We start from the raw sequence: 22,236 nt of genomic DNA on the forward strand, positions 1-22,236 counted from the left end.
TTACAGGTAAAATAGTCCTTTGGAACATTTCTTGCTCGAATGCGAGCTGCAGGCCCAGCATATATGTAGAAATCAATCTGTTTGAAGTAATTAGTCATATATTCTAACTGTCTGCAGTAGGTCATCTCCATCCCTAAAGGACAACATAGAAACAGTTATTTTTTATATACAATATATGGCAAGGAAGATGCAGTGAATTACAAAATAGATTAAAACTAGTAAGCACACATATTACACAGAGGAAGAAAATAATGACTCAGTAAAATTAGATTGAAAAAATAACTATATACCATGATCAGCTACAACAATGAGGTTTACACATTTGTGCAGGTTTCTTTGTTTAAGTCCATCCATTAGCATCCCCAGTGCTTGATCTGCTATCTGTAAGGCTTTGATTACCTGTGAAATAAACCAGTTTCATTAGAATTTTTCTTATTTCAAGTTCTTGCTTAAATACAATCATAGAAGTCTAAAAAAAGTGAGCTTTTCTGTCAGTTTTCAGTTTCTTAATATTGTTTCTTCTTTTCTTTTTCCATCACTACTAGAATATAGATGCACGGAATTCCACTACTCTACCACAGAATATGTGACTTAAAAAGTGACAAATAGTTTTTTTTCTATTACCTTAGAAAAATTGAGCTTCAAAAAATGTTTATTGAAACAAAAAAAAAAATCAACACATTCAGATCAAATTTGTTCCTCACTCCAAAATTTATATAAAATATCAGATTTATAACATTCAATACAATTTTTATTATAGTATGAACAAGTCATTTTATGAACAATAAGCAGTGCTTCAAAAATATTTACAGGCATGTATTGCCTGTAAGACCAGGGGGGCATCCAAGAAAGCATGGTGCCCTTCTCTCATGTATACATTCTCCTTCCTACAGAAAACCATTAACCACCACTTAAGTAATACAGGAGAAATTCAGCACAACCCACCCTACAGCCACTCACAGAGGATGGCTATTCCCTAAGATGGCACAGCTGTAAGTCCTACAGCCAGAACGACAGCTGATTGAATCTGAGGACTCCATGTCTGAGCACCTGCACCCTTCTTGTCCCCCTAACTCTGCTGCATTCTCTTGAATGTTTTGTGTGCAAATAATACAATTGCATATACAGTAATGGGGTTTTAAGTCCTTTATGTACCAAGAGACATAGAGTTCCCTTTCCAATCAGGGAGCCTAAAGCTATCCAATAAAGATCAGTTTTTCTGTCCTTGTCCACTGCAACAAGGTCTTTTGCTGAAGACCATTTTCAAATATATTAAACAAGATCATTCCAGGAAGGAGGTGAGGTGATATGAGGAGTCCTAAGCTCCTTAAAGACTGAATTTTTTCCTACATGCAAGAAAAAAATGTACTATTTTTGAGTTACAAATTAACAAACATTGAAGTACAGTGTTAGGAATAAATAAAAGAGAGTTTTAAGGATTTGCCAGGCCACATGTTTCCAAATACCTCTTGGCAATAACCTTGAAGTTCAGTCTAAATATAATCATTAATATTATTGCTAATCATATCATCTGAAATTATTCTCTGCCGGTCTGTTTGGTTTACACCTCTTTTGATTCACACACAGTGTTGGAATCATAAAAATGGGCTCAACCACAAGCAAGAGTTCTTAATAAAACTTCAAAAAACAGTCACAGTAATTTTTAATCTACTCTCCAAATGTTTAAGTTGGTTAAGTTCACAGTACAGCACCATTTTTAGGGCAATTTAGGCTAAGAAAAACACAAAACCTACTTACACCACCACTAACTGGTCCAAATGAATGTCCAGAAGAATCTGGTTCATCAATATATAAAGTATAGAAATCAGGCCTGAAGTTAGAAATAATTAAGAATGGGATATTATGAGAATTTGGAGATAACATTTCAAAAGAATACTTTCATTAGAAAAAAAAAAAAAAGAGACTTAAAAGGGAATTATGAATAACTTCTTTAAAACTTAAGAAAAGCCCCTACAGAAAATATAATAATTCAGTTTCCTCTGTGTTTTGTAAGTAATCAACATGGACTATTTGAAGCTACAATTTCAGAAACAATTTTCAGAAACAGTATCCAGTGACTTTATTTGGTATTCAGAAATCACTGAAAAACTTCAAGACCTCAGCAGAGCAAGCTGTTCCTTTCTGAGATGTAAGCAGAACTACCACCTAAAGGATCTCTTCCTGATTAAGCAGTGAGATTCTAAAGAGCATCTCCTAATTGTAAATACATTAGGAAATTGTTAACAAATCACCATATAAAAGATTTCACTTGATAACATCACAAATTTGAGCACCACAGTCAGTGGTGACATCTACCTTTCATCCTGAATTACTGCCTGCAATTACTTTCAGATATTTAACCTTTCTTGTGCCAAATCTTTCATATAAAGTCTCTCATTCATACATTTAAACAAGAAACTGAACGTTCTGTTCCTCTAGACCATGCACCATGAAAAAAGACACACCAATAAAACTTACACAACAGTACATCCCATTCAGATACGTGCTCACTTTTTCATCTTTTGTATCTACAATCCTATCTTACAACTAGTTAGCTAATACTTATACAACAGGCTTAAGTTCAGCAAATTACCATTTGAGATCGTGAGGAAGATTCCATATTTCACAAACACCAATAGAAATTTCAGTGGCTAAGCATTAAAACCTTTCTAAGTGATAGTCTTACAACCAGTGTTACCTCTCAGATTTGGTATAATCAAGCCATTTCAATATTTCTGAAATTCTCTCTTCATATGTAACCGAACTGGGGGGGGGAAAAAGATAACAATGTTAACAAGGCTTTTCTGATAAGCCCTTCTAATTCCAAGATACATAGAAAGTGTCCACTGTAGTCACATAGTAAAGTCACAGACTGGGATTTCAAGAATGGTCCATCTAAAAAAGGTACCAGCAATCAATTTTATTACTCTCATTTTTTATCAAATGTAACTCACTTTTAATGTTAGATTAGACAGATCCTTATTTTGCAAACACAAACGTGATGTTGGTGGCATACTCATGTATTTATAATGAAATGCATGCAAAAAAGATTTCAAGTTCTGGACATAAACCTGAAGTACAAGTTCAAATAATTTTTATTCTTTCCAGCAAGTATAAACCTTGGACTTTTATAGTTTAAAAGCAAGTAATGTCTTCAGCAAAATCTTTGTGACACCATGCTTTGTCTCCTATGAAGGAATTCACCCATTAATAACTTTGCTTCCCCCCAAGTCATGCATAAGCTTTATGTTAATAACCTACACTACTCACATGTTTTCTGAGTACCAATCCCACACATCAGTGCAAATCCTTTGTTAACTACAAAGACTTACAGTTATACAATTGCTTTAGATTATTTTTGTAAATGTGAAGAATCATGGACCTTTACTAAAATCATCATGAAAATGTAGAAATAATTTACTAATATCAATGCTGTCCATAAGAAAAAAAAATACTATGAAGGTAATTGCTATATTTTCATGTGTGACCTGTGAATTAACTAGAGAAAACATACAGAACTATGATTCAGCAGCAGTGTGCACATTATCACACACCCAACCAAGACCAGAGGGAATTGATCTAGAGCCTATCTTCCTTCAGTCTTCAGAGGCTTCCCTGTCCTGCATCCTCTTTGCCATTAGTTTCTGCCTCTTATATCCTCTTGCCATGGCTTCCAAGTTTGTGTTCATTATCTTAGGGTATATGTTATCTGAAATCTTATTCTCAGGTACAAGTATTTTTAAAGGGCTATATAGTAAGTGTAGATTTTATGTGTGGAAATATGGTAATCCTTGGTACAGCTTAGCAGTGGCTACTAATCAGTTATAGGATGCTTTCCTAGTGGGAGATGAGAGGTTTGCAGTTGGCTGAAACTTTCAGAACTGTCTAGGAGAGCAGAATATACAGTACCCTTTGACTTTTTCATTGTGAATCCCCTAAATGGTTTTGAAAAATTCAACTAATATTGGTAGTTCTGTGGCAAAACCAGGATGATGTGACATGGCACGTATCTCTCAGACTGTTGTTTAAAAACCTTAAATTTCATTTCCTTCAACTGTCGTACAGCAATTTGGATTTTAGGAGTAATTTTCAGGAATCTACTACAAGCCCTGTAAAAACTTACCTGTTGAATACCCTGTACAAGTTGGGGTATGTTTCATTAATCGGAACATCAGAGCCTGGCCAAAAGAAGGTGCCTGCTTTCAAATTTTGGTACATTGCTGTCAGCCAGATCTAGAGTAAAGATATAAACAAATGATTTTATGGCATTTACACTGCTGGAGGGCCTCAGATCACCAAAGTAAAAATACATAATTGCATCAGAAATATGGGCTGCAGGCGTGCATTTCTCTTTCTTTCACACATCACACAGTTGCTTAATGACCATATGTCATTAGCGGTTTGTTTTCTACACACACATTCTGAAGAAAAATCAGTAGCAACGAAGCCAGTATGTTGCCATTTCTTGGGTATTCTCAGCCTAGGAAAAAATCATATAGGTATTTCCGTAATTGGCAAGGAGTAGTAATCTTTCTTCCTGTAGTAAATGCCAGTGAAATGGATCATGAAGATGGAAAAATGGTTCAAAGCCGTGTCAGGGATGTTCAGGCTTGACATTAGGAAATATTTCTTTATGAAGAGGGTAAAGGAACCAGCTTCCTAGAGAGGTGGCCAATGTCCCAAGCTTGTCAATTTTTAAGAAGCATTTGGACAATGCCCTTAATGACATGCATTAACTTTTGGTCAGCCCTGAATTGGTCAGGCAATTGGACTAGATGATCATTATAGGTCCCTTCCAACTGAAATTATTCTATTCTATTCTAAAGATATGGATTCTAGTTATATGACTTTATTATAAGAGGGAATATTTCTATTCATTTTAAAGAGTGCAGCTGTGGTTCTCTTACAAACCTGATGAAATCCTTCATGAAACAATAGCACCAAAACCTGGGTACTTGAGTATACTGTAAACATGACTACATGGACACACAGAGATATATACACATACAGACACATGTAAATAAATATATAAATGTAAACTAAGTAAATACACTATATACTACATGTGTATTTTTTATATTTTGTACTGTTATCACAGCTTGATATTTCTAGTAAATAAATAATATTAATCATAATTATAGGTACAATCAGGGTAGGTTGTTTTTTTATGAAATGTGCCATACATTATCTATAAGTGTTAATTCTGCTGGAAATTAAGATCTTTGCTATTCTTTTCATTGCTTTTATATGCCTGGACTTTGTAAGTGTATTTGTAAATGGATATAATCTGGAAGTAGATTTTCAGATTTAGTTTTGTAGCTAGTTGTCAAAAGAGAAGCAAAAAATTACCACACAATAAAAGCCTGTCAAAAATTTACTGTGGCTTCCTGTGGCAAGAGATCCATCCCGATACTAGGCAGAATATCTAAGCCTTTTTTACTAACTGCAACATTAAGTGACATTTTTAAGTCTTGGAATTATCATTTTAAGAGTTCTTTTACTTTGATAAAAAGCAAACTGTTTTTGTAGGCAGCCTATAATACAAAACCTACAGGATATTTAGCACATACTGCAAATATATCACACAACTTTGCATTTTATTCTATTTTTGTTTTTTTTAATAACAGTACATGAGCCACTCTAGACATAAAGCAATACCATGATGAGAAATAAACCTACTGGCTGCCCCTTCCACCATGAAGGTTTGAATTTTTCTGTTCCCGAAAGTGAGAAATGCTCGTTCAAGTGTACATCATACATGTTGTTATCAATAATGCCATGAGATTCTGGATACAGTCCCTGCAAAATGAAAATGAACAAAAAAAACCTGCTGAGTCTTGAAATCAAATGGAGCCTAAACTATGTTGCAAAACACACTATTGCAGTGTTGTAACTATTTTTAGGGCTGTTTTATCACAGAAACTGAACATGCTTTCCTAACTCACACAGATCATCAGATTCCTGTCAAGATCCCTTGATTTTCTCCATTTGCTCCCCAGCCCAATTAAAACCTGATGTGCTATAGATTAAGTACCATATGTGTCATGTGGCTATATATCAGCTCCCAAACCCATCCTAAGCCACACTTCTATCAAATGGCTGTGTCCTCACACGTGCTCACTTATATCCAATTGAACTGTCAAAGATCAGGAATAACTGTTTCACAGGCCGGAATCAGATAGCATACATATATAGCCACATAGATCACACCTGTATGTACTATCTCAGCATATTCCTTTTGTTTTTTACTCCTATAGCTTAAATTCCCATGTCCCACAAAAAGATTGGCACCACAAAATTATTTCTGTCATCCAGGTAATGAAAAGAAAAAATAGAAAATTCTCACTTACTGTTACAATAGTATAGTGGTTTGGGAAGGTTTTGGTGGGGTAAACAGCTCTCATATATTTTGAATGCGTGCCACATGTTTCTGCAACAAATCATGGAATTAATATAAATTTGCTTTTTTTTTTTTAAATTTAGAACTAACAGTCTTAAAAACAAACAAACAAACAAATCACCACAGTTAGTTGCTGTGGTATTAGAGGAGAAGTGTGACTCCAAATGAAGACACGTACATTCTGGTGTCTGTGACCCAGACCTACCATCCCACTGCAGTCAGTGGACCCTGGACACTCAATTCAGCTGCCTAAAGCCTAGATGCTTAGGGACATTTGTGACATTTTTAATGACCTTGCGTGGCCTTCAGATGCTGCTCCTAAATCCTGTCTGCCAACCCAAATGAGTGTCTCAGATATTTCTGAGATCCAAAATGGCACTAGACATATATGTTTATGCAATAAGACGGAAGCCTCAGGTCACCCCAGGCAAGATATTCTGCAGAGCTGTGCAATGACCAGAGGCATGGGAAGGAGTCAGTTGCTCAAGCACCAAGTCCAGTGCCACTTAAGATACTGTCAGATATCCAAGACATCTGCATGAAAGTTGGCGGTTTTGATGCAAGATCACTGAGAGATCTGTGTCCTCCTGACAGCTGCTGAAGGCCACCTAGGACGCCATAGCAGTCTGAAGTGTTAGAAACATAGTGTTGGAAGAAGGGTTTGCCGGAGTCAAGAGGATGCTCAATATGAGTTATGCATCTTGCTCAACTTTATTAGTTTCTAACACTACTTATATAGAACCGATACACATGCATATTCGTAAAGCAGAAATATAATTGGTTAGTAGTCTCTAAAACGTGCGCGGTTCTCACACCCCTAATTATCATGACTAAAATAAGCATTTTATCCATGTAGCTAATTGTGTTGCTGTGCTTCAGCCTTGTAGTTTGTTACTCCCTATTTTCCCATACCGGTCCCTATCTTTCTTGGCCCTGCACCTGCTTTCCCAGCAGCTGTAGCTTGTTACAGCCACGGCCTGTTGGCACAGCATAATTACTTGGTCTCAGGATTCAAGAATAGCTCAAGGCTACCTTTCTTGTTAACTTCAGCACAGCAACTTCAGTACAATTCTGATTACAGGCCTATGCTAATACCACGCCTGGATTGTGCAGATCTTCAGAGATTCTAAGGCCATGCTTCTGCAGCCATTCTTCTACAACATAGGTTAATGCAACAATCTGTCCTGTAGCACCCTCTGTCTGTCGGTTGAGCTGGCTTGTTCTCTGAGCTCATGCACTGCACTGCACAGACTGTACTAACCATAAACACACTGACTACAATGAACGTGAACACATCTCACATGCAGTCACCTCCAAGAATGTATCTAAATGTAGGTGGCCTGCTCTGGAGTGAATCCCACCCCAGGTGTCCTACCTTTATCTCTAAACACTGTACCACTTTTCAGCAATCCAAGGCACTTACCATGCCCAAACACCTGTAACATCTAAATCCAGTGTAATATCCAACTTACTCAACCACAAAACCAAGGTGTGAAGACTGGAAGATGTCTTAATGCCATTTTTAATCTAACTTGCGTGGAAAAACAGTTCTGTATTAAGCTGAGTCAGATGACTACGCTCAAACACACTTTATACTTTGATGTACAGCATTTCAGTCAAAGAACAGAAACTGATTTTAACTAAGGAAGCTCAACTACACAATGAAAGGCCAAAATTTTGTTCAACAAAACTGTTCTGGTGTAGTATAGAAAAAAAGGCTTAAAGAGTGTTTAAAGACGGGCTGGAAAATGGACAAATAAATGAGAAAATCAACATAATTTTTGATGGATTTCTCTTAAAGGGTAAAGGAGCTGCATTCATAATGTACATATTCTAGAACAACTAGCTTGATTAGCTCTACTGAAAATCCTAGGTTAATGGACTTAATAGAGAGAAAATATTTTATGCTACAAATCAATGTCACTTTTTTTTTCTTTTGCAAACAGAGGAATTTCCCTTTCCTTTCCACTATCAATTTCTGAGAATAATTAGCATGAATATGTATAATCAACTGTTAAAATTGACTACAAATATAAGTAATGCTGAATTACACTTCTTTGTGTTTGAAAGGATTTCCTGGATAAATAAACATAGCATGATTTTCATGCCTTTTGTCAATTTGGCACTTCCTTTTAAGTTGTTTCAAAAGACTGGAACTTAACACTGACTTCTGTGAACATGATTTCTTCACTGACTCAAGTTTCTTCCAAAGTCAGAATGACATCAAAGAATAAAATCTTTGCGCAAGAAGTCAGGTTTGCACACTGCTTCAAGTTCAGGCTTATGGACACTCTCATTATCCACAAACAAGATTGTTAGTTATTCAGTAAAATGTAGTACTTCGTAACAATCATGTGAAGTTTTCAAATGAGCACAATAGAAACACGATATGATATATTCAGAACAAATACAAACACTGTCAATTTAGACTATTACTGCTGAGAAGAAAAAAATAAATATGCAGACATTTTGTCCAGGTACAAAGTATCTTGAGAGCTGAGCTCTAAAGTATTCAGGATATTTTAACAGTGTGCAATAATTGGTCTCACTTTTTAGAGTCCTTTACAATACAAGCTAAAGATCTTCAACTTACTGTTTCTCCCAAGATTCAGAAATACTTAGAAACAGTTACTTGTACCTTACTGCAATCATAACAATATATTAAATTCCACCAATATGTAAATTACATTGCATTGAAGTCTAATATAATAATATTCACAGATAAAACTGTAGCTTCTCTTTAATATCTTATTAATATGTATTATTTGATATCTAATATAGATATTAGGAAGAAATTATTTACTGTGAGGGTGGTGAGACACTGGAACAGGTTGCCCAGAGAAACTGTGGATGCCCCATCCCTGGCAGTGTTCCAGGCCAGGCTGGATGGGGCTTCGAGCAACCTGGTCTAGTGGAAGGTGTCCCTGCCCATGGCAGAGGGGTTGGAACTAGATGATCCCTTCCAACCCAAACCATTCTGTGATTCTATGACTCTATGTTCTTAAAATATTTGACTTTGACAAAGTGCATCTTTGAGGAAAATTTCCCAATAACCCAATGTATTTTTTCTTTGTATTATACTTTAATGATGATCTCCTTATCACCTAGAATTTTTCAATGGAGTACAGAGAATGCAGGAAATCCTTCTCTGGAAGTTTTTTCCAGTCTTAAATTGTATTTGAATGCATATTTCAAACTATTTATTTAATGAAAAGCTGATGACCAGTATTAGAGGTCTTTTTTAAAAAAGTCATGTTTGCTGTGCACTCAAATACAAGAATTAATGTCAACATATAATAATGAAAATACACAACTGATGAGGGAGACATGATTTGTGATTTTTCTTATTGCTGAGCAACACATATGCATGAACACACAAAAGGGACTGGAGAGGTTGCATGCAGACTTTTAAAGAAAATAGTCAAAGCACTCTTGGTAACTTACTGAGTTTTTGAATATTTGGCAGCAAAGAGCTCCAGGTTTGCAAGTATTCTGCTCTAAACCCATCCATTGAAAAAAGGATAAGTGGTGGCAGATCAAACCTACAAGAAAATATGAGTTTGTCATTGTAAAGGAGTTTAGACAGTTGGTGACTTGTTAAGATATTTAACAATATAAATTCTATTTTTAAAAGCAGGATCCAGACATTTAATGTACTTCCCAGAATTAATATCACAGTGTGAGATAAACAAATAGTTCAATTTTGAGAGCAAATACACAATACTCCTGGAAAAAAAAATACTGGAGGAATAGAATACAAGCTAGTCAGTATATCCAGAACCTACAAAAGAAATTGGATTTGTTAATCTTTTAATAAAAATACAAACAAATACAAATGCTGCTGACTAGTATCCAAATACAGACCCAGAGTTCAGGGCAGCCAAAGTGCCTCTGTACATAGCGATGGGTTGAATTCTGTCTCTTATTCCTTAGTTCATCTTAAAAAGTCTTTCAGGGCAGCTGCACAATGACTGTAAAAGTACAGCAGTCACCCAGCAAGCAGTTAGGGCCAATTAGCCTCAGCTGAGAAACAATCTATTTGCAATGCCAGGTTTCAGCTAATCCCTTACTTTACCACATTTCCTCTGTGAAGACATCACTAAGCAGTCCATGTTCTTTGCAGATTATACCTCTCATGTCACCCAGCTCTCATTGAGCTGGAGAACACTTCTTTTCCTCAAGGACCCTGACAAACTGAACTCAAAGCTACGAAAAGAATGCAGCAACTGCTAGTTTGCTTACGGTAAGACTTCATGTATATAAGGATAAAAGCCTCAGATCTGACTTCATATAGTAGATATGATAAAATAGGCACAAGCTGCAGCTGATCTCTAGAACAGTATTTAAATTCTTGTTATAAAAATTATAACTAGGAGGTGCCAGCTGTGCAAATAAACTTCAAAGTTATTAAACATACTTTCTCTTAAGCAACCTAAAAGGACTCTTAAAGAAAAATGCATCAGCAGTTATGAAGTGCTGGTGCTATAGCACCTTTTTTTCATAACACCAAGTGACAAATTCAGTGGGATCAAGTAACGTGATTTTTCAAATTCAGTCTTTTAGTTAACCATCGTTATATATTTCATAATCTCCTCAGAAACATACAAAGAAACATAAAAATGGTAAACCTAAAATTAAATTTTAAATGTAGTTTGAAGTAGGTTTCGCTACATGTAGTACCAAAAAAAAACCCCCATCTGTTTGTAATTTATAGGAATTATAAGCCTGGAAAATACTGGGGGAGAAAATGGTTGATAAAATGCAATTACTAATAACTGACTCCATTTTTTCAAGTAATACTTCAAGTGTTAACTATGAAAAAAGAAGTTATATATTCACATCAGACAATAATCACCATCCCAGTTTGTTTCTTTCACAGTGGTCTTTCCGAAACATGGAAGTACACTGGCATTAATGTTTGTATAAAAACAGTTTGTATAAAACAACTTCCTGATTTGAATCTGAAATCAAATGGAGCTTTATATAGCAATTATGTTTACAGTCCTTAAAGAAGGTCTCCTCCACTAATTTCCAAGTTGTAGCCTATGAAACTGTGTTAACTCAGCAAGTTATTTGTTAACTTAAAAAGTGTATTTCTATAGCTATGTTGAGAGGCTTATGCAGGAACCCATGAAGAGGCCACAATACTACAGCTACTATTGTTATAATGAAACTAAATTTGCAGTAAAATAGATAGAATAATGGATAACATCACAAATACCATAACTGAACCAGAAAAGAATTTTTTTTTTTGAGAACAACTTTTAAACTATGTTTCTGCAATACTGCACAAATAGCAAAATATCTATAGGTAGATGTCAGAATTACCATGTTACAGTGTTTGTAGACATACGGCTAATTTCATAGCTTCCTTCTTCCACACCTTTCTTTTGGCAGATAATTCAAGTAAAAAAAACCCAACCTGTTAGTTAGATAAAGGACTGCAATCACAGATTCTAACAGTTATTAAAGTTTGCATAAGGTGATTTATCCGAATTGTCACAGATACAATATAGTAACATAAAATGGACTATGAACATTTTGTGATACATGAACCTTGAGATCACTCCCACAATTTTTCCAGGTCTTTGCAGGCCGACTTTCAGTCTGGATTTGTACTCTAAACAGTAAGTGATAAATTAATGTGCAACGAAATGAAAAAGGTTTTAGAAACAAAAAACATTGCTAGCCACAAACTGCTACTATAGAATATTCCTCAGGGCAGGAACCTTATTCTCAGTAAATATAAACACCTCATGAAGACCTGCTTAAAGCCACTGGAGTATTTCTGACCATCACAATGATTTTATTTGCTAAGAAGACAAAATTATTTTATCCTACCCAGCTGGACACTGAGGAGTTTCAAGTGATATACATGGTTCTTCTGCCCAAGGTATTTCATCTAAAAGAACAAAAGAAAATACTGAGTCAGCATTAAAAAAACCCAAACAAACAACAAAGTTTTCTAGTTGATCTTTCTAGAGTTGTTCTTGGTACATTTTCTGCTTCAATACAGAATTATAGAAACACAGGGCTAAAGATCCCTTTAGAAATCATTTAGTGTAACCTATTAGTTAATCAAACCTGGAAATGGCTAATGCTTACAATATTAAGTTAAAAATAAAGCACATATACCAGACAGACAAGCAAACAAATGAAAGAAGGAATCACTATGAAACCTTAGCCTAATTTTTAGCTGGTTTTAAATGGAAAACATTTAAACTGTATTCTGTCCACACTGGATTACTGCCTTCTTTATTTGCAGATACCACTTATGCATGTAAAGATGATTGCCAGCGCTCTTTTTAGCCTTTTTTTTTTTTTTTCTGTAAAGAGCCCAAACTCCTTCAATCTTTCCTTGTTGACCATGGCTTTCAAATTTCAAGTAATTCTTTCTGTTCTCCTTTGAATATTCTCCATCTGCTTCACAGCTATACTCATTTATGTTGTTTGCCCATCTCTTTGGAAGAAACAAAGGAGGTCAATAAGAGAAGAAAGAAGAAAAACATCTGAAAAGGAAAAAATACAAAGAGAAGCAGTGGCTGTTGAAGTTCTTAGCTCACACAGAAAGCTTCTCTCCCACGAAGCAGCCAAAGGCAGGGATGTACAGTGACCTAGACTACAGGTAAATTCAATCAGCTTAGCACCTAATCAAACTCGAATGCTTTTTAATTTGCATTTAGGTGACAAACACAATTTTGCAGGAGCTGCCTTAAATTTCTGCCACCTCACCAGATAAAGGAATTCTGATAACAGAGACCATGTTTTATGCCACTGGTATGCTCCTCGTGTGTCATTCCTGTAATCTGATTTTACTAGTGCTAGTCTTTGAGTGTTTAGCCAGAGTCTGTATGAAACACAAAGATATTCACACATACATAAGATATAAGAAACACCGTCTGAAAATTAATTTCTAATAAAAAGGATGGGATATTTTAAATTAGGAATGATTACTACGATATGTACTTTGGATCCCATGAACTTTGAAGCAGAAAACGTGTCTCCATCTATTAAAAAAAAAAAAAAGGAAAAAAGGAAACAATCCAAAAGCCCCACATTTAGTATACTGCTGCAATATTCAAACTTTCTGTGTTTCTTAGGAATGACACATTCACATTGTTCTCCAGAAACTATTTTTTCCCAGTCAAAAGTACCAAAAAGCTTCACCTTAAAATATCTTCATTCTCAAAAATGTCACTGTAAAACTCTAATCTTGAGAAACAAATGCATCTACCTTTATATTTGCCATGTTTACCCATCTATTTATTTCACAGGAAAGTTTATATATATAAATCTTTTTGTCTTTTGATTTACCTTTGCAAACACTGTTGTAGTTTACACAGCAGTCTTTTTTCTGCAAGCAATCATCCGAACAAGAACAGTAACTTCCAGGTATCCGTGTCTCACCACAACGGAAATTAGTGCACCTCCAAGACTGGGCTGAAAATTGGAAGAAAAGGGTTATGATTTGGCTCATAGAACCTCATGTAAACTCCTTTGTGTGGAAATCTCCCAAACAAGTAAAGAAAAAAAAAAAACCCAAACAAAAAACCAAAACAAAACCCAAGAGTTTTTGTTGAACTATAATTTTATATGTCCTGCTTGAGTTGCTTTAGCAGTTTTGTCTGAAAGGAAAGCTCAAGATTTTCTTTAACACATGAAGTCTATTTCTGTGGCCATGGAATGGTAATGCAGAGTCATAGAATAACTTTACTCCCCTTCAATCTTCAATGCCTTCCACCTTTCCAGGAAGATTAAAAAAAAAAAAAAAAAATCAAACCATCAAACCCATATTTTTCCTAAAGAAGAGAAAGAGAAGGAAGCAGATCTTTTTCCTGCTCTTGCACGTGATTCCCAGCAGACAGCAAAAAAAGAGATGTAAGGGCTGAAGCAGGCAGAAAAAGCGATAAAGGTGAAGAAACATCCAAGCAGCTGCTGGGAAAGCAGAGTAACTGGAGAGGTGTCTGGCCTTGATGCAGAGCCAGGCTGCTCCCCTGGAAGATGAGTGCACTACTCCAGCCCCGGGGCACCCACCAAGCACTGCATGAGGCTGGAGAGTGCACCTGACCAGGAAACACCCATTTGTTTTTGAGAGGGAAGAGGTGCTGGCACAGCAGCATTGTTTCAGGGCCCTGGTCAAAGGTAGCCTGTGATTTCTGCTCACGCTTATCCACAGCTTTATCTGGGCCAGGAAATATGTATGGCAAATGCTTTGGTTATCCACGAGGGAAAAATGTACAGGGATCTGATTTGAGAAATACATAGGAAGATTTTGTGTCCTGCCAGGTCACCACCACCACATCCTTCTCTCCCTGAGGGAATGTGACATAGCTTCCGTACGTCTGCATAAATACAAGAATGTATCCTTTTCGTATTAATATCACATGAAAAAAAACAAACTCAAAATAAAATGGAAACTAGAGAGCACTGCCAGTAGGGGAACATACTTGGCTCCACGCAGGTGTCTTCATAGTCCCAGCAGCAGTCCCCACGCTCCTTGCAGCCGCTGTCACACTGGCAGCCAGGTACCTCTCTCCTGTGTGGCTCATTGCACTTGTGCCTGCAGCTGACTGTAAGGAGAAGGCAATGATTCTGCGTGGTTGGATAGCTCTGTCCCAGAGAGGTCAACTAAATGGATCACAGACACAGGCTGCAGCAAGAAATGTGCTGAAACATTTCCCAAATCTGTTTCCTAAGTCATTTTCCAATGCCCACTAGCACACGGGTCAGCAAGGTGAAATGAAAGCTGTAGGAAGTCCTCTGGACATTGAAGGTCCTGGTGGCTGTTTGGGCCACACTTGCCCAGAGCCTGTGGCAGGGCTGTTCCTGTAGCAGGTCTCCCTAGGACCAGTGGCACAGGAGACAATGCCTAGGTGTCTCCCCCTCCAAGCATGAGGAGCAGGAAGCTGGCATGTCCCCTGCTCATTTCTGGGTCCAGGATGCAAGAGGAAGAATACCTCCCACTTTGGATGCTCCCTAATATACATGGCAGGGAGCTGTGTGGGATGGGGGTTCCCTCAGGGCTGGGCACCCAGAGCCATGGGGGCTCCCCAGGGGTGGCTGGGCATAGCCTGGGAGCCAGGGCACATCCCACCGCAGTGGGGCAGCCAGCTGGGGGGACCAGGGCAGCCCACCCCAGGCACTGGGCACTACCCTGGGGACAGGGACAGGCCAAGGCCAGACTGTTGGCCTGTGGGTGGGCCTGGCTTAGTGGGACCCATGGCCATGCAGGGCATGGCTGTGCGGACCTGGAGACCCGCCCTGCTGCAGCATTTCTGGGGCAGGGACTGATGGCCCCAGGGGGCTGAAACAGGGTCCTGGGCCATGGGGCAGCCCTGGGGGGTTGGGCAAGGCCCATAATATGCCTTACTAGTCCACTTCGGATTCTGACCATATCTCTCCCACTTAATCATTACAAGGTCCATTAGAAATCTGCAGGTTTGGTTGTTTTGATCAAAAGAAAGAAAAGGCTCCAAATGAGGGGCCTTGTGCTGGAAATGGAGACGTGTTTCCTCACCACAGTTCTGACACATTCATGCAAGGCAAAGGGAGAGCTCTGGCTCTCCTGAGGACAGCTGAGGACACCTTAGGAAAATGCCAAATCTCCAAAGATCACGCACAGCTCCACACCAGCCTCCACCAGGATGAGCCTTGTGTCTGCATTCTCTGTACTGCAGAAATACTGTTTGAACCACCCTGAGCACCTACATTTCCGGTTTTCTTGTCCACTCACACCATTAGACAAGGATAGGTATAACTACTCGTGTTTGCTGGTGCAATTTATTATAGTTGCCAAAAGGTTCATGCTTTTGTAGGCTGTACTGGCTACAAAATTTGGGCTTTAATATCCACTGTGTAGAAACCATGTAGAGCTAAAATTAGTTTTTTCAAGAAAGCCAGTTTGTTTCACAGGTAGAAAGTTCTCATGTTGAACTTTGTGCTCTTAAGTGCTTACAGCAACTATTGTTCAATGCAAGAAAGTTTTGCAAATAATTAGAATAACAAACAATATATGTAATGAGCATAAATGGATCTGTCAAAAGTAGAGATGAAGAGAACTAATTGAGGGCTACAGGTTTTATGACTGGAGTCTGTTCTGTCAAGAAAGAGCTACAATTTTTCAGAAATGTACCTAAACATAGGCAAAGAGCTTTTCTGTGCTTCTGTGGCTGAAGTTTAGAGTATTTAATTAAATTTTTCCTCTATCCATTGGTGTTTGAACAACTCAGAGTTGTTAAGATGGTCTACCTGATATTAAATGATACAGAATCGTGAGTTTAAGTCAGAAAAAATACAAAAATATTAACCTTTTCCTCTGACTGTATTGGAACTGTTCACACCCTTCATAATTTGCAACCCATACTTTTAATTTCTTTACAATATTTATATAACTGTGCAAGGTCAGGAATTTAGTATTACATTAACTTTTATTTGGAGTAGTTAGTACCACTACAGGAGCTATAAGGAAATTCACATTGAGTATATAAACAGAATCAATTGTACTATATGCCAGGCCCTCCTGACTCCTATCCAGGCCCCTTCTCCTGAGACCACAAGCCTCCAGCACCTGTCTTGACCGCAACTCCTTTTGCTCCTGAACACCACCACTCTTTCCCACTGCCCTCGCAGCAAATGCAACTGCACAAAGGTGCACGCTGCTAAGGGCTGACGCTTCACTTCCCACTCTGCAGTGTATGTTTGGCTAATTCATCTTTCCCAAGTAGGTCTGGTTATGAAAGCAGCAAATAATGTTAGTCAGTCCCTATTTAGGGTTGCTCTGCAGCGGCACCAAAATGCTAACACACTGATTTGTTTCCATCTTTCACTTACTACAACTATGACCAAGTTCCTCAGGTAAATGTCAGTGAAGACTCGAAGTTGTGGGTATCTACATATTTTACACAGGAAGTCGTAATAAAACATATGTAATCAAAAATCAACTACAATTCTATCTCACTTTATTTGCTAGGCCCATAGTATTGAAAAATCTCAGGAACTAAGACTTGATGAATAAGTAGGTGAATAAGTTCAATCTGTTGATATATGTGTTGATTAGGAATAAGAAAGAGACTGTTTCCTTGAACTCCTCCACTATGACATTACTATTGTTTTGCTTCTAAAGGGAGTGTTTTATTTAATTCATCATGTCGTGTGTTTGTTCTCATTTGACTTGACTCCCTAACATCAAAATGCTACTTTGTTTCTCTAACTAAAAAATAACATTCCACCAAATCAAACCGTTATCCCCTTTATATCATAGCTTTATTGAACTGAAGTTTTCAGAGAAAATTCATAATCAGTTTTAACAGTAGCCACCGGAACTATGCCAAATGTACCCACAGCATGAGTCCCGAAGCTAGCCCGATGGTATTTCTTCTACAAAACATACTGGTTAAATAATTGCAGGATATTATATGTAATAAGATAACTCCTATCTCAAATTTTCCTAAAAGTTTCCTAAAAAAAAAAAAAAAAACCACACCAAAACAAAACAAGATTTCCATACCTGTTGTGGACTAAGTTTGACACTTCTAGAAGGAGACGCAAGGCATTCAGTACTTTAGGACAGGTTTTTCCAAGTATACATTGTGAGTGTACAGTTTCTATCCAATCCAACTTCAAGAATGCAAGAAATTTATTTTCAAGGCTGGTAAGTTTTCACAGAGCATTTACATGCTCTGTGAAATAGCTGCTGAAGACGTTTACCAGATCTAGCTTCGGTGATAATTATGCTGAAAGTATCATAAACATACCTTGCTCCTGGTCTCCACGGTTCAGTCCTAGTCCTAAACCTAGTCCCAGGGATACAACCACCAAAGCACACAGCAGAACCTGTCACATAGACACAGGAAAATTAAAGTTCACAACTGTGATAAACTGTCTATTGGAAATTAACTGTGTGATTATCATTTCTATGAACGTATGATTTCTTATGAACTAATAATTTCTCTGAACTTGTTCATCAAAAAATTGGAGACATTCTGTGCCTGAAGATAGAGGAGGCACAAGAATGATAATCTTGTGAACTCCTTACAAGCCAACACCTCAATATTGCACTTTTAACCTGTGGCCAGTCCCATGTTGTAATCAGGGAAGTCTTTGCTCGGGAAAACACAGTAGGAAGCAGTCAATATTTACCTGTTTTGCAAATTCTTTATCTGTGTAAAGAGATGGTAATTCATTTTACTTAGCTTTCCCTGAAATGCTCACAGGGATTTCTTAAGAGACTCAGCTGGACTGAGGCTGCAAGTGTCACATTTCCATCCACATGCCAGTTTCTCATAAGTCACCCCATTAGCAACGTTAAAGGAAACTGGAAAGAGACAAATAACCCAAGGAAACCTCGTAACAGAAAGTAACATAACCTTTGGGAGACTGGGGAAGAGCTGAGGAGGCCTCTATCAGCTTAACAGACACTCAAGATGAATGGCGATGTATGCTGGCTGAAAGGTGCAGTGAAAAGTGACAACCCTCTCAGAGTATTTCACAGTGTATGTACTTTTCACTAAGGCAACAATGGGACAGAAAATGCTTATCACAGAAAACCACCATAAACCACCCCAGTTTACTTCCCATTTTTCCCTCAGAGCCTTCGTCTCCTGCCATTTCCAGGAACCACCAGGCACTAGCAAATACTAAGATTCAAAATAAAGTAGAAATAAGAGAGGCTTACTCTCATGCTCAGTATTACTGTATTGGAGCCTCGTAACTGAGACTACAGCAATTACAAGGAGCTAAGAAAAACTGCATGTGTGAGTAGGATATAAACAAGTGTACATACACTGTCCTGTTACTTTTTGCCCGTCCTTGTTCACAAAAACACCCTATTCTCCTTGCTACCACCCAGCCTGTCTTGCAGGTGCTGGGCAGAAGTGTAGCAGAACGGGGGGGCCTGCTCAGTTCTGAGGTACGGGTGTACAGCTTAGCCATGGAGCAGCTCCACACTGGGACAGTCCGAGTGCACAGTATTCCTTCCCATAGGCCAGGAAGCCAGAAAGCATACGAGCCAGAAAGTCAGGAATGTGGCACACTCCCACCTAGCCCTCTAACAGGGACAACCAAGAGACCTAACTGTGGGCCTGGCGTTGCACATACCTCTTCCTCCGGACAGATACAGTCAGAGGGGCTCCTTCCAGACCCCCCACTTTCTCCTCCTGCTGCTATCCTCCTTGCGACTGTGCTCAAGAATTTCCTGTCTCCCCCTTGCTTCCCACCCTCTCCAGCTCTGTCACTGATTTTTCCCCAAGCAACACCAAACACCAGCAATGCCAAAGTTACTTCCTTCGCACCTTCTCTCTCTCAGTTTTACTTTCTTCCAGCTGCTCATTCCCTGATTTTTGTGCTGGAGAAATACCCCAAAAGTAGGAATGGAAATGGAACTGCTGAAAGAAGTGGGTAAGAGACAGATGGAATAAGTACGTAGGGAAAGATTGTCCAAAGTGGCAGAAATGCTGAAGACCCCTGAAGAAAGACCCCAGATGTGATGGCAGCAGTTTAATCCTATGTCCAGTCAGCAAGGACAGAATCAGGAGGTGCATTTGGACTAGAACAGTGGCCATTCTTTCTGGGCAGGGAGGATAACACTGCCATGGTGACCTAACAGGTCTTGTCACTGAGTACAGATAAGCCAAATCACCATGGCATGCACTCTTCACCTGGAAGTTCACTATGGCTTTACCCTTCATTTTCATTAAAATTCACATTTGTAAATTAAAATAAACAGAAAATACTAAATTGAAAGTACAGCTATTACAGCAGGAAACATTTCTACCACTGCAAGCAAAGAGGGAGATGAAGTAAAACCCAAAAACTTATAACAGGTATACAGATGAGATGCTGCCTTTATTATAGCATTTACAGAAAGACTCTGGAATTTGGGACATACATCCTTGAGGTGAAATAACATTGGTAGCACCTACTCAAATCCTAAGACTTTCCACAGCTAACTTCTATGTATCAATTCAGGACTATGGATACTTATTCATTAAAAAATTCTTCTCTAGAGGATTTACTAGACAGTGTGATTACTATTTGTACTTGTACATAATTCTCTGCCTAAGCTTTCAGGAAAAAAGTTGCCAAGGAAGTACTTCATGCATATTGTTTATCAAAAATGGTGTAAAATACTAAGTTTACACCTACAATGTTTAGATTTTGTTTTTTCATATAGACAGAAAGAATTAATATGTTTTAGGATACTTATGTTTCTCACTTTATTCTTCAAAGTGCCTCTTGAAACTACAATTTACTTTCCTTCCTAGTTAGGCCTTTTTCCCACATTGTTTCTCATGATTAATTTATTTTTACTGAAGACTTAAGGAAAAATGTCTGTTAATTTATCTTCTCTTGTTCTCAGCTTCCAGCATTTCCCTCATATTTTATGAATCCTTGCACAATGCAGCATTAAATAGGAAGTTCTACTATGTGAAATTGTTCTGATGACCTAAAGCTGAAGAGTGTCATAATCTAACTCGCTTTTTCATAGGGCTGTTCTGAAAATTAAGTTTTGAGTCTTTCTAAAACCAGTACCTGTCATTTTCTTTAAATTCCAAATTACAGATGCAGTATCTCATGCAAACATATACACATACATATATTATATGTAATTTGTTTCTTTCGTAGTCACAAACAGAAGCCTAAAACTGTGTTATTTGCTACAACAAAAGATTTAAAAAACATAACAAAACCCCTACACATTATTATTTACAGGGACTCTTAAAGCCCTGGGGAAGAAGGAAAGAGTTAACCATGATTATTTGACTTGTGGACTGACAATACTGTACGAAATGGTTCATTAGTCTTTTCCCATGCCTTGCTTCCCAAACGTTCTTCACCAACACCTTTCCTACATGTCTGTTTTGTTAATGATTAATCCAAAGATAAATAGTAATCAAAAAGGAATCATGGCTGCTTTGGCCACAAGTACATCAATTTAAAACAAATGTATAAAATAAAAGATTGAAGCAATGTCTTTGCTGTGCAAAAGAACTGTCAGGTTGTTATAGTAAAACAAAAAGCAGTTAACTGCCAGAAACAAACATATTTGCTTGATAAGTACCAGAAGAACTTTAGAAAACTGCCAGTGAGGGTAGTACATTCATGCAGTAAAACTCTGAGCACCAATTACTAAGCTACCATGAATGATCATATTAATACAATGAAACTTCTAAAAGTCTTGCAGATTTGAGAACTGTTAAACTAGCAGCCCTGAAGAACAGCATCTACTTACAGCACAGGTAGCTTTGTATTTCAGCAGGGTTTTTTTCTTCACATACTCTGTTTGTTTTAAAGGCACTTCATTCAAACATCTGCTTTGATACTTAGTAATATCATCCTGAAGCTCCATTTTGCCAAGATCTGCCTCTCAGCTGCATGTACGCTGCGTTCCTCAGCCTCCCCTGCTGGGTTAGCTGTGACTAAGCTGCTGCTCCTGCTTCAAATATGTATGTACTTTGTTCATGCACTTTTTATGAGATCCTAGCTTTTGCATCAGTGATAGGTTTGCAGGAAGCCAAAGTAATCAGGAAAATTACTCAGAAAGGTCAAAGGCTAGAAAGCATTATCTGTGTAGAGAGAAACTTGTCATGTTTCAAGATAAGGACTGCATTAGTTAAACTCTTAACTGAGATTATGTAATACATTGCCACACAATAAAATGCAAAAATGACACAAATTCAGGTACTCAACTATTTGGTTAAAAGCTTGTCATCCAAAGTATTTGTTATCTTCAAAGAAAGCGCTAAATATATTAAACAAAAACCAATATGAAAGTAGACAGTTTCTTAACTCCTGCTCTGTGTCATGTCTGTGTTTTTAGGTCCCTTCCCTTATTTAGC

At 37.7% G+C, this 22,236-nt stretch overlaps 1 protein-coding gene across 3 annotated transcripts in view; it reads right to left on the bottom strand.

Moving 5' to 3' along the window:
• ENPP3 (ectonucleotide pyrophosphatase/phosphodiesterase 3) overlaps positions 1-21,839 on the bottom strand; it is a 42,797-nt gene extending 20,958 nt beyond the window's left edge. For 2 of the 3 annotated variants that reach the window (XM_056343135.1, XM_056343137.1), the window contains exons 1-13: positions 21,630-21,839; positions 18,154-18,232; positions 14,848-14,970; positions 13,715-13,840; positions 12,242-12,302; positions 9,845-9,942; positions 6,351-6,430; positions 5,680-5,799; positions 4,124-4,233; positions 2,699-2,764; positions 1,759-1,831; positions 291-399; positions 5-133 (exon numbers count right to left, since the gene is read on the bottom strand). In XM_056343135.1, the coding sequence (XP_056199110.1) occupies positions 5-133; positions 291-399; positions 1,759-1,831; positions 2,699-2,764; positions 4,124-4,233; positions 5,680-5,799; positions 6,351-6,430; positions 9,845-9,942; positions 12,242-12,302; positions 13,715-13,840; positions 14,848-14,970; positions 18,154-18,232; positions 21,630-21,746 (1,291 nt within the window). In that variant the 5' untranslated portion in view covers positions 21,747-21,839. The remainder of the gene's footprint in view (positions 1-4; positions 134-290; positions 400-1,758; positions 1,832-2,698; positions 2,765-4,123; positions 4,234-5,679; positions 5,800-6,350; positions 6,431-9,844; positions 9,943-12,241; positions 12,303-13,714; positions 13,841-14,847; positions 14,971-18,153; positions 18,233-21,629) is intronic. The other variant, XM_056343136.1, reaches the window with a different exon arrangement.
• Positions 21,840-22,236: the final 397 nt, after the last annotated feature.

The sequence above is a fragment of the Falco biarmicus genome, chromosome 6 (genome assembly GCF_023638135.1).
Source record: "Falco biarmicus isolate bFalBia1 chromosome 6, bFalBia1.pri, whole genome shotgun sequence".
In the NCBI taxonomy this organism is placed as follows: domain Eukaryota; kingdom Metazoa; phylum Chordata; class Aves; order Falconiformes; family Falconidae; genus Falco; species Falco biarmicus.